Source organism: Cibotium barometz, chromosome 2 (genome assembly GCF_041138505.1).
Source record: "Cibotium barometz isolate CiBa-2024 chromosome 2, ASM4113850v1, whole genome shotgun sequence".
Classification (NCBI taxonomy): domain Eukaryota; kingdom Viridiplantae; phylum Streptophyta; class Polypodiopsida; order Cyatheales; family Cibotiaceae; genus Cibotium; species Cibotium barometz.
In genome coordinates, this window is record NC_141047.1 from 20,868,346 (window position 1) to 20,881,856 (window position 13,511).

The 13,511-nt window shown below is 43.5% G+C and overlaps 1 protein-coding gene across 10 annotated transcripts in view; it reads right to left on the bottom strand.

The window, feature by feature from the left end:
• Window positions 1-2,897: 2,897 nt before the first annotated feature.
• LOC147640798 (Alg9-like mannosyltransferase family) overlaps window positions 2,898-13,511 on the bottom strand; it is a 52,095-nt gene continuing 41,481 nt past the window's right edge. For 8 of the 10 annotated variants that reach the window (XM_086815310.1, XM_086815300.1, XM_086815276.1 and 5 more), the window contains 4 exons: window positions 4,365-4,650; window positions 4,016-4,167; window positions 3,767-3,932; window positions 2,898-3,638 (listed from right to left, as the gene is read on the bottom strand). In XM_086815310.1, the coding sequence (XP_086671436.1) occupies window positions 3,546-3,638; window positions 3,767-3,932; window positions 4,016-4,167; window positions 4,365-4,650 (697 nt within the window). In that variant the 3' untranslated portion in view covers window positions 2,898-3,545. The remainder of the gene's footprint in view (window positions 3,639-3,766; window positions 3,933-4,015; window positions 4,168-4,364; window positions 4,651-13,511) is intronic. The other 2 variants (XM_086815278.1, XM_086815273.1) reach the window with 1 other exon arrangement.

Below are 13,511 nucleotides of genomic sequence, written 5' to 3' on the forward strand. Positions count from 1 at the left end.
ATGCATCATGTTACGAGCTCAGGGTATGATATCATATTGTGCCAACAACAAGATCTGGACCACCATCTATGTGTGCAAATCGATCCATGGTGGTCATGGCACTCATTCTGCCAATCAAAGAGAACACACCGCATCTACCAACTACCTGATTTTGAACGGTCCTAGAGCTAATTCCACAATAGAAGGTGGCCTTGCATGAAGAACAACTACATTGCATATATCTTTTATGCCACATCAATAAGCTGCCTACCACTAGAGCTATCCAAAGCTTCTCACTAATATGCCTTGCATCTTTACTACGGATCGGTTTTAAACCATACCACTTAACCTCGTATGTCAAATTTATGGCATATCCTAGACCATCTACACCTTTCTATCCTAGTAGAAACTTCACCATTGACTTGGGTGACATGAGGACGCGATCACCATTAGGAAGGGGGTATGTTAACGACTTCATAGGTTAATATGGTTTCACCTGCCAACCTACTAGAAGGCACTTTACCACATATTACCCGCTCGAACAAGGGACACTTAAACGGTGTTGAAACATATAAAGCGGCCTTACCTTGTGCTTAATGTCAAATAGCGAAAGTCTACATACTTGCTTAAGATTAGTAATAGAGACCGGACCATTGTTAAGTTTGGTTCACCTAGTGTGGAATCTAATCACTTGTATATAAGTCATTTTTTATAATAAGAAATACACAACCATCCCTTGGTGATCCCTCCTCTTCCCTCTTCCTTGCTTGTATGCTATTAGATTCATGCATGCTACATGAATGTTTGCTTAAATAGGTTTATTTGTAAGTTTTTTTGCTTATATTAGGTCCCTCTTCATCGCCTGGAGAGAACCATCACGAATGACCATCTCTATTTGCCTCCAACTAGGCAAAGAGAACCATGAAGTGCATCAAGAACAATCATTTGAATATAGCTTTTGAGGTTTTTTTTTTTTGGGAGGGGGGGTTGTTTTCCAACTTCCAAAAATCAATATTGAGAGCTCTTCCTTCAAAGTAGACTTGTGCACTTCCTTGCTTGCCAAGCTACTCTGAATTATTCTTTGCGACTTTTGACTGGTTTTATATTCTTTTTGCTTCCCTTTAAGTTTTTTTTAAGTAAAACACGACATGATTACTTTGACATGACATTGGTGAAATCTAGGTCCATTGGTACACCTTCACGTAGTTTTTAACTTATGTATCCCTCTTCATCTCCATATATGTATCATCCTTTAGGTAAATTACCACAAGGATTTGAAGGGACTTTGATTGCCTCAATTCATTTTCCTCCATTTTGGCTATGAGTTTTGACTTGATATGTTTTTTTCCCTTTTGCTACTTACTCTCTCTTGTAGACTATCCTTCATCTTGCTTCTCTCACCTTTGGTAATGAGTTCTTGGGTCTTGGGGGCCAAGCTCGGTGTGTTCTCCAAGGCAATGACTTGATCTTCGAGTTTGGGAACCCATTCTTTCAGTTATGTAATTTGTGGTTTAACTCGTTTGAACGCGTGGTAGGAGGTTCTTAATGTGCAAAGCTTAGCTTCTTCTGCATCCTTTGTTTACCTCTCACCCGTATTAGTGTCTCTTGGGTTCAAAACCTTAAAAGATACTGTTCTCTCTCCCTCAGTTGGGCAGTTGGGATGCGCCCAGCTGGACAGCTTGACGCTGAAGAGAGAGAGAGATCCAACCGACTAAGACGCCATAACCCCTCAGTTGGGCAGTAGAGATACGCGAGAGAGAAAGAGAGATTCGCTTGCAAAGGGCAAGAGGCATGTGTGACAATGTGCTGCGTATGAGAGAGAGAGAGAGAGAGAGAGAGATGAGGAGTCTCTTAACGTCTGTGCACACTGAGAGAGCTATTGGCATTCGTGCACGATGAGAGAGATCAAGAGATACCCACCCTTAAACAAAGAGAGAGATCACGTTTTCCAAGCCTTAAAACAATTGATTAATTACTTGACAGTGCCCCACCCCCCCCCCCCCCCCCCCCCCCCCCCGGTCGTGAGGGAACATGACGCTTGCTTGCATATACCTTGATACTCCATCACATTCCATCTCTTGATACTCCAAGCAACAATATTCAACGATCAGCTTTTCTAGCTGGTTGTGGGTCACATTCCATCTCTTGATACCACAAGCAACAATATTCAACAATGAGCTTTTCTAGCTGGTTGTGTGGGTGGTTATGACAAAAGCACCGATCGTCATATGACCATCTGTTGCATTACCAGATCAACCTTTGAAAAAAAACTATTGCCATGATTTACTCACCCCCATTTTGACCCACCCCTTCCTGAAGTTGAGGACAATAGCCCAACAGTAGGAGATACCAGCTCTACCTGCCAGGACACGAGTTCGAATCAAGCTCAGATCAGCCTTTATTTAAGAGGAAAAGTTGAGGCACCAATGCTTACTAAGAACGTGTTAGTGTAGGCTGGATGCTTGTTGATGGCCTTGCTTTTAGCCTTTTTAGTCTGCCCATTGGAGTTGAAAAGCAAACCATTTTCATTCAAACCCAAAGTATTTCACTACCAACATAAGAAAACCATGAAGATCAATGAACAAAGCCCACAATCATGCCTCTTTTTTTTTTCCTAGTTAGTGGTTGATTGAGCTTTTTCCTGAAGATGATAACCCTCGGTAAGATTAAGAAGTGTAAGTGTATTGTTCCTGTCTCAAAGGCACCCCCCCTCCACAAGTTAAAGCATTTCTTGCAATTTCAATGACTATCACCTCACAAAGGACAATTATATCAATGAGATGCAGAAAAATCACTTTACATTGTTATGTTTATTCCTAACATCAAAAATATCTAATACTAATTAACTGAATATCAGATCACAATGACTACATAACCTACTCGTTTGATTGCGAAAGTGAATAGCAAAGTATGCTCACAATCAACACAACAACATTCAGATTGCAGCCTAATATTAAAGATAGAGCTTATGGTATGAAAGCTTCAAAGTACTTATAGGTTGCAAGATCATTGTATGAATACTCGAGGGCAAGTGTTAAATCAAATTGGACTACTTACCGAAGGTACTATATGATGTGAAATTTTGGTTCACAAAGCTACCTTAAACAAATTAGCACTTTTCTTGCCCCACAGATTTGCCAGCGGTTGCCAGAATTTTTTGTTTCCGTGCTCATCACAGAAACTATCCTTAAGAAACTAGCCCTGAAAAAGGTTAATGTTGCAGGACAAGAGGGCTATTTTGTGAATACTATGTTCAAAATTTGAGATTAGCCCTAAGGAAGGTAAACTAGCCTTAAAAAAGGTTAATGTTGCAGGACAAGATGGCCATTTTGTGAATACTATGTGCGAAATTTGAACATTGACTGCTCAGCACTAGATAATAGAAAAACGTGTACTGAGCCATCCATGTCCTCTGACAGTCATTCAAGCTTCTCGTGTGCTCATAATTGCCTCAACTGGAGCCATTTCTTGAATGCTCATATGCTTATGCTCTGACAATTTCAAAAGTTTTCCCACATGCTCTTCATTACCTATAATTGAGATACAGACTGGTCTTTGCCATGATATCAACCCAGGCTCGAACCTTCCAAATGATATACAAGAACATTGCTTTGCAGGCCACGGTCCACAGCCAGATGTGCATGGAAAATCTTTGCAGCCTGCAAACTCATGACAAAATCAGCTTCAGATGTCATATTATTGTTTCCCTATTGTTTGTAAAGATAAGATATGGAGAGCTGTGTGCGTGTGCATGACGTGTGTACTGCGTGCTGTGTATAAAACAGACCTGCTTATAGCCATGTTTTCTTAAGAAAGGTGACAGCTTGTGCTCAATAGAATCAAATAAGACCAAGTGAGAAGGTAGCTGCAATTGATCTTTGAACATTTCAAATACAAAATCCTCGGGTTCAGCTAGGAAGCGATCAGATTCATCCACATATCCAGTTTCATCACTGAAAAGAAGAAGAAATATAGTAATAAAATAGTATTTGAATTACATTAAATTGAAGGAAACACATAGGTGCTGATGGCTTACCTCGGAGTGCAATCAAGGAAACGCATGGTGATGTTGACATGAAGAAAGGAATAGTATGGCGTGCTATGACAAGGCATCAAAAACATTACACTCTTCGCATGCCCATGAGCTATCTCCTTAGACAAATAGTGCATCACAGCCTCATTGCCTCTCTGCAAACAGTATTTTCCATGATTTCAAAGAGTGAGGATTGGACAATTTGACTTCATACATACGAAGGCATGCACGGACATGGACATGGGTAGGGGCAACTCGGACAATGAGCAATACATGGGCACTGACACACACATGCGCACAGGAACTTGCACATTTATACTCCATCAGACACTCCTACAAATCTACATCACACCTGGATAAGAACTCCAACCTGATGCACTAGTGATGTATACAAAGCTGTTGGTATATTAGTTGCCAGCAAGCCCACGACAGTTGCGAGATACCAGAACTGTTTTTTGCCCCGTTCAGTGATTCCAGCAGCCTCGTCATCCATTTTGTTTGTGACTGACTTTGCGAGCTTGCCTGCTTCATATGTTTTTGGTGCTGATTTGAAGGGCTGGTTTTCACCAGATTGCTGCATGCTAGCCAAGGCATAGCCAGCAAACATCAACCCCAATGGTAGGATTGGTAAGACAAATCTGTGATTCAAGACAGAGTTGGCTTCAGAGAGTAAACGTAGGTAAAATGGACTTCAAAATGGATTAAACATAAAGATAATAATAAATATAAACACGAATATACAAAAATATAAAGAAGAATAAGAACAAAGCTCTCTCTCTCTCTCTCTCTCTCTCTCTCTCTCTCTCTCTCTCTCTCTCACACACACACACACACACACACACGTGCATCACATCTCTGAGTGCCACATGACAGGCGCCCATGGATGGGACAGCTTTGGGGGCTGGGGTACAGTACGAACACGTTTGATGAAGTTTTTAATGACGTTTTTAGATCTGTAAAGTGCTGGCCAACCTAAAGCAACCAGCAAGCAGCCGACTTTGAACCATGTATAAAGGAGGTTTCAACCCCCATTCAAGCATCTCTCGGGTATTGACAAGAACCCATGCATAGAGGCAGCTCTAGGCAAGAGCGCAAGCATCTGTAGAGCACGAACATAGGTTAGCATGCATGAACCATATCTAAATCTAGATCCAAGAACCATTATATATATGAGCATTCAGCAATATACAATAGATTAGGGTTACATCTCTTGTCTTATCTTGACTTCTGTGGTTTTGCAAGTTAAGAAGGATTAGCGTTAATCTCTTGCCTAGCATTAATCAAGCTCACGCTCCCACGATGCACGTAACACTAGAATCTCAACCTAGGGCAATCCTTAGGTAGAGTTTTTTGCATACTGAACTAGGGTTGCTAAAATTAAGGTTTGCACACCTAAATTATGGTTTCCCACTTTTGCATTAATTCAGCCCTTGCATCAGCATTTTCAGCCCAATTTCAGTTTGCATAGCAAATTAGGGTTTGTATTTTGCATAGGCAACAAAATTAGGGTTTGTGTGCATTCCCTATCAGCTTTGTGCATGTGCTTTAGGGTCCTATGCATGGGTCTTGCATGTAGCGTTAGTTCCCATGCATAACCAGGTCAAGTTTAAGTAGGCAACCATGGCACTCCCATGTAAAACACTCTCGCATATGTGCTAGGGCTTTCTAGAGGTAGAAAGAAGAGTGCAGCAGAATCACGCATACAACGCACACAAGACTATTGCTTTGTATTATGTATAAGGTTGTTTGTAATTTGTGAAAGAGGTGAAAAGCTTTCTACATGGAGTTTCTAAGATCATTGTTATATGTTTCATTATTTTAAAGAAAGAAGTAATACAACTGAAATTCAAGTACAAGATGTGGCTCAAAATGAAGAAGTCAAATCACAGCCTCGTGACCTACTATTCACTCCTGGCCATCACTTCGCCTACAGAGAAATGCTTTGTGAAATACAACATTGAGGAAAGCAAATGAATATGACGATTTGGTGACCCACGTATATATATGCACCAATGCTCCTAGTCGGCCAATGGTAGCTGTTGGCCAGCTGTACATGATTGCCACATCACCATTGACACATCATCATTGCCACGTGTCACTTGTGCTATCCGACCCTTTCCGTCAACTGCTATGCTCTGCCCTACATACTCGTAGGTGTGTCGCATTCTCCCCTACTTGCATTGTAGGCTTGTAGCTATCCTCAGTGGCACGGTGTCCATGTAAAGTACCCTTCCATAAAAGGAAAAGATCCAAGCAAAGCTCATCCAAGAGACCCAAGATCCTGAACACTGTGAGACCACTTTGTGTCCACTGCAAAGGCTCACATTCCATCCTCGCCAAGTCAGCACGAAGACCTGCAAAGAAACTTATGGATGACCAACTTCCACTTGATCAAGCACTCTCAATCAGTCCATCTGTGCATGAAAAAGCACTACAAACCTCTGAGTATCCTTTGGTAGCCCACAAGAAGAACACCTAGAGAATGGCCGAGCAAAACCCTTCTCTCCAAACTCCAACCACTAATGTATCGAACAAGAACTGCTTGCACCGTCTCCAATGCACCCTGAAGGAAGAAAGCAGAACTCAGAACCATTCTCCTTAGAAACGTTGCACCAAATCTGTATCCATCAGTACTACTTGACACTTGTATGTCTAAACCACCCATGTCCTGAGGAACATATTCCAAGTAATACGTCTGCTCATACACCGAAGTCAAAACCCTGGCTGTTGTTGATATAGTCTCCAAGAGATCCCTTTACTGTGAAGATACACCAACTGGCCTATCCTCCCATAATGAAGACAAATCTGATGATATGTCCTCCTATGGTGCCTCCATGGCATCAAACACAAAAGATACTCCACCCAATGCAAACGGCAAGTGAGAAGAGTCCTCCTAAACAACCCCAAAAACTGAAGTGATTGCCACTTAAGCCAAAGATTCTCCAGTGAGTGCAAACAGCAACTGTGAAAACTCTCTCGAAGATCTCGCTGAAAACTTCCTCTGTTCGTACCTCTGGCCTGATGCAATGAAGCACCTTGGACGTGTGCTCAACCCGAGAAATGAAAAAAGCTGAGACGCGCAAACATGCATCTCCTTCCCACTCATCCTCCAGTTTTGAAGAAGCCTCCTCCTCAGATTGCTCCTCCCGGGTCTTTGGGCAATCCTTCATTATGTGCTCAGTGGAGTCACAATAAAAGCATTGTCTAGCAGCCATCTTGGCGTGACGCTCTTTAGGGCTGAGGCGAGTCACCGAGGCTCCCCCACTTGCCTTGTCCTTATCAAGGTTGATTCCGTACGTACATACGGATCCGTACAGCCGTACGGTACGGTACTGTACCGTACTGTACGGATCCGTACGGATTTTTAAAAAAAAATTAATAAATGGCGTGGCGTGGCGAAACGTGTGTGGCGACCATGCGCTTGCGGATAAGCGACCAGATTTTGGGCATTAAGCGACCAAATTTTGGGTCCATGTGAATACTTGCACAATCGTGTGTACCTGCAAAACTCTGCAGAGTAGCTTCTTCGCTCTTCTTCGCTCTCTCTCACGCCCAGGCTTCATCATGCCGCGCAAGACTAACCCGAACTGGGCAATCCACACCAATGTCCTGAGGGTTGTTAACACCCCTTCTCAGCAAGGGTCAGGTACTCGGCTATGGGCATGCAAGTATTGCGGGGAGCAGTACACTAGCACCATAACTCGCGTCATCAAGCACATGACAGGTATCGGGTGCACCAATCAATGTGGTCCATGTGATAAAATACCACAAGCTATGAGGGACCAATTGATTGCGGAGAATTGTCCTGCAATGGGTGGTGCAAGCAGTGTTAGAGGTGGTGAAAGTACGCAAGATGCTCTCCATGATGCTTTTATTGGAGATGTTACAGGTTCAGGTACAGTAGATGAGGGTGAAAGTCTTTCGGCTTCAGCCCAATCCACCACAGGCAGGAAGAGGGCACGTATTGCTGATGATGAGGACCTCCTGCCACAAGATGCGAGAGGTACAGGGGAGGCATCAAAGCAATCCACTCTGCGTTCTTGTATCTCATCACAAGCTTGGGTAAAAGAGCGGCAAAGGGTGGCAGAAATGGAGATTTGTCGCACTCTTATTGAGTGTAATATATCCTTCAATGTGTTAAGGACAGACCAATGGAAAAGAATGGTGAAAGCAATTGCGCAGGTAGGGCCTACTGAGACATGGACAGGTCTTCAGTATACGAAGATGCGTACATCCATGTTGGATGAGCAGAAGGCCTTGATAGACAAGGCGCTCACACCTGTGAAAGCAGGTTGGCAGGAGTTTGGATGCACTATTATTTCAGATGGGTGGGCAGACATTCGCAAGAGGCACATAATCAATATCCTTGTGTCATCTTGCTTGGGCACCTATTTCTTGTGTGCCGTGGATGCAGGGAGAGCAGGCGACAGGATCACAGGGGAGTTCATTTATGGCCACATTCGACAGGCTATCCTTGCGGTTGGGGAGGACAATGTTGTGCAGGTGGTGACCGACAACGCCTCTAACTCCAAGGCAATGGGTCAAATGGTCGAGGCAGAGTTTCCACATATAGTGTGAACTCCATGTGCTGCCCATTGTCTTGATTTACTTATGGAAGACATTGGGAAGCTTGTTTGGGTGCAGCCCATTGTTGCAGATGCTGTAAAGATCACCACCTTCTTCCGCAAGAAGCATCAGGCTCTTGCCATCTTTCGGAGCCATAGCCCTTTGGATATGGTGAGACCATCCAAGACCAGGTTTGCCTACATGTTCTTGGTCTTGGATAGGCTCTACAAGATAAGAGATTCACTATCATAAGCTTTACTAAATGGGGATTTGCAAGAAGAAGTTTATGTAAATCAGCCCATTGGTTTTGTGATGCATGGTCATGAAAACAAAGTATGCAAGCTTCAAAAAGCACTTTATAGTCTCAAACAAGCTCCTCAAGCTTGGTATGAGAAGATACATACTTATTTGATAGGCAGGGTTTTCGCAATAGTCCAACAAAGAGCACCCTCTATGTGAAAGAGGATCATGGCACTTTGATTATGCTCATTCTTTATGTGGATGACATGTTGCTAACTAGGAATGATATGGAGAGAATTTCAACATTCAAAGCTGAATTGCAAACATCATTTGAGATAACAGATTTGGGATTGTTGCATTATTATTTGGGCATATAATTTGTGCAGACAGATGTTGGGATTTATGTACAACAATCAAAGTACATTCAAAAGTTGTTGCGCAAATTTGGGTTTCAAGATTGTAAGCCCATCTCTACTCCGATGGAGCCAAAGGCTAAAATTGAGCATGTATGATGTTGGAGAGCCTTTTGATGAGAGTGTTTACAGCCAAGTGAGGGCTACTTCATATACTCTCTTTCTTTCTTTTTTTCCGGGAAAAAGATCCTTCTATTAGTTAAAGAAAAAACAGCCACAAAGGGCTAGATACAACCATGAAGGGCTAAATACAGACTCGCCTCATTTAAGGGCGAGAATCACAAGATCATAAGGGGTCTATAATGCCAAATGGAGTCACCGCCTCTATTTGTGAGGAAAGGGCCAAGCCTCCAAAGCCTCAAGAAAGCTTCCCGCCACTTCCGCATGTGGTCAGAACCTCCTTGTAACTTCCCCCACTGACCACGAAGGGTGTAAATGATCTCAAGCCATATGCTCTTGATGGTCTCAACTCTCAGCCGGCGGAGTGTGGATACCCTCGATGGCCTCACTGCATCTAGCACGCCAAATGTGCCAGGCTGCTATGCTACTACAAATCTCCCATCTCTGGCATGAGCCTAGTCGCCAGTCGCGTGTAGGTGGGGCTGTGACTAGTACTGATGCAATACGATGGTGAGAGACCTGAAGGCCTAGCCCTTCCCTATCCTCCTCATAAGCCCTGGCCACTCCAGTCTCTGTGGCCCAAGCGACAGTGCCCCATGTAATGATCCAAGTTGATGACCTGTCCATAGTGAAGATGCAAAGAATCCGCTTCCAAATCTGCTGAGCCTTCGGGTAATCCCAAAGGCAATGTCTCTAAGACTCTTAGGGATGGCCGCACTGCGGGCAAGCTGTTGGCCGACCTCCAACTCCCAGCCAAGTACCGACCGCCAAACTCCTGTGTGTCATCAACCAAAGAAAGAGGGTGATCTTTCTAGGCTGAAAGCTATCCCATAGTCTCTTCCAGAAATCGGAAAGGAAGCATTGTGAGAGGCCCTGAGAAGACTGCCAATGTGCTGCTATTGCCAGTGAAACTCGTGGCGGGTGCCCGGGGGCCGGGAGACTAGGGCCTTTGACATACTTGTCGATACCATCAAAGCATATTAAAACATTTAAACATGGCCACAGCCTTAACACATATCCATGATCACTTTGCATAAAACATAAAAGCTGGACAAAATATCCACAAATGCTGAAAATGAAGCTTGCCTGTGTGACACCGCATAGAGGCCGGCGGAATCGGCCGACCCCCCCCCCCTCCCCTTAGAGTATTTTATTACCCAAGGAGAATAATATCATGTACAAGCTTTGAGGGCCTTACTCTCCCCACGGGAGATGCCGGATTATCCATATACAAATGCCATACATAACACAGCCCAACACGAGGCAACCAAGCCGGAACATAGGCTGTAGAAATGCCGAGCCAACAACATAATCCATATACCTCCGTGTGTGTACTGATTCTTCCCCAAAAACCACGGGTCTTCATGCAATAGAGCTAGTACAGCAAGTACAATTCTCCATTCAGCCGGTACAGCAGGTACAATGGCTGGTACAGCCGGTACAATGGCTGGTATAGCAGGTACAGTGGCTGGTACAGCCGGTACGGTGGCTGGTACAACAAGTACAAATGCTGGTACAGCATGTAAGTGACTAGTACAATAGGTACAGTGGCTGGTACAGCAAGTACAGAAGCTCGTATAGCCGGTACAATGGGTGGTAGAGCAAGTACAACAAGTATAAGGACTGGTACTAGTACAATGGCTGGTACAGTAAGTACAAAGGCTAGTACAACAAGTACAATGACTAGAAATCATAATAAATGATTAAATACCCTTGCCTTCAGTATTTCTTCAGTATTTAATCATAATAAATGATTAAATACCCTTGCCTTCAGTATTTCTTCGCGATGGAAACCTCCAAAACAGTCCCCAACAGCTGGTATTCTTCATGGGCAGCCTTCAAGTGAGAGAGAGAGAGAGAGAGAGAGAGAGAGAGTAGCCATCATTAGGGCAGCCTGTAACGGTGGTAGAGGCTAGTGTGCAGCAAGAGAGCCTCTCTTAATGAAGAGAGAGGGCTCCAATTTATAGATTTGGGCCTCCCATGAGCTAAAATGGCAAGAGAAGGCTACAATGACAAGTGGAGAGCCACACAATAGCTGAAGTGACAAGTATGAGGCCACTTGTCTCACTTTGATCCACTTTCTAACAAGTGTCAAGCCACTTGTCTCACTTTGGTCCACTTTCTTGCCACATGTCCCAATCTAAGAGATGGGTCCTTCCATAAACTTTATCTCTAAAAATATCCCAACTGGTAGACATTCTGTCAAAGGCACTTTGCCAACTCTTGGTATCTGCTCAATTCCAGATGTAATGACGCGAACAGAATTTCCATCGGAGTCAGGCCAAAAATAGCAACTCTCCTAAATTTTAGGAGTGTGGTCCTTTGTATTCTAGGATAATTCCCCATTCCCAAAGCTTGTACTTTCCAAATATTTAGACATCCTGGAGTCCACCAGACTCCTTTCATATTGGGAAATGTCCAGGCTGGTGACATCCTCCCCAACTTCTTAAAAGTTGTCCGCAACTTTAAGCTTCAAGCCATATATTCAAGATATAATCATGTCCCATCAAGTGGGTGAGACAAGACAGTCTCAAAAATCTAATATAATTGAAGAATCCATGTCCCAAAGAAATGGGTGAGACTAAATAAGTCTCCATAATACCAATATCAAAATCATGTCCCAAAATAAATGGGCGAGAATTCCATGGAAGATATGCTAGACACAGGCACAAGAGCCGATTGTGTCTCAATCACCAATATCAATGAGATAATCATATGCCAATGAAAATCACCAACCAGGTGCTAAGACACTTAAATAAGTGCCATGCACAAGAAACTAGTGCCTCGCACAGAAACATGTGCTATGCACACAAACTGGTGCCATTGAAGAGCACAAACCATGGTGACAGAAAAGCTGGTTCTCGACAGTTCTGGCAATCCTTTCTCCCAATCCCAACAGTTCCCATACAATCCCAACTCTGATCAACAAGCATGGTGTGGAAACAATGAAACACTCACTCCACAATCGCAGCACGAATCCACGTGTATGGTGGAGTGTTCATTGAATTGCCCTCTCACAATCCCAACATGAATCCACATGCATGGTGAGATGAACAATGAACCTCTTGGCCTCTGTATGGGGAGATAGTGATTCTAATATGGCTTTAAAAAATAAATAAATCCATGTCCCAAATAAATGGGCGAGACAAAACAGTCCCATAAGTCCAGATATCATAATCATGTCCCAAGTAAATGGGCGAGACAAAATAAGTCTCCTGCCAACAAGACATCGGTCCACATGACCCTTGGCATAGACATAAGTCCCATGCCAACCAGGCGTCATGTCCACTTTACCACTTGCACTCCGTGTTGGTACTCTGACCACACACCTTGGATGAGAGGTGGGCTCAAGTAACAAGATAAAACAATCACTGGCAGGCATAGATAACCTAGTGTTCCATAAGCATTTCTGCTACACATAGTTTATAGGCATTTCGGCCACCAACTCACACTATCCTCTCAAGTGCCCATGTTCCCTTCCATCTGCTCTCTATTGTTCTACCCAGATTTGGTAGAAACAATCTTCAAGAGAGCACGTAGGATAAGAGAACACTACACACGGCATGTTGTGCTCGACACTACCCTCTGAAATGCCAATGTTCCCTTCCATCTGCTCTCTATTGTTCCACCCACACATGGTAGAAACAATCTTCAAGAGAGCACGTAGGACAAGAGAACACTACACACGGCATGTTGTGCTCGACACTACCCTCTAAAGTGCCCATGTTCCCTTCCATGATACCAATGAAACTCGCCCAGGAAGCACGGGAGTGGGCATGCATCACTTGACCATGAGCATGATTAAACATTTCAGCATTTAATCATAGCCATTAAACAATCCATAAAAGCATCATATTCATGAGATATCCAAATATTTCTTCTCTAAACACTGGGACAAATTCGTCCATAGAAATTGCTTGTGAAGCCCAGTATCTATATAAATCTCGTCCAAGAAAGAAATCTCCATAGATATAATCCATCCCCATAAAGGGAGCCATAAACAATGTTTCCCTGAAACCATCTCAAGGCAAACAACACCACCTTTCTCCTTGCATGGCTATACAAGGGTCGGTGAACATCAAAAACACTTCATAGTAAATAGCAAAAGCACCAACTTTGCAAACTCAAAGTATACTTAGCTTTTCTTTGCCAAGTTGGTC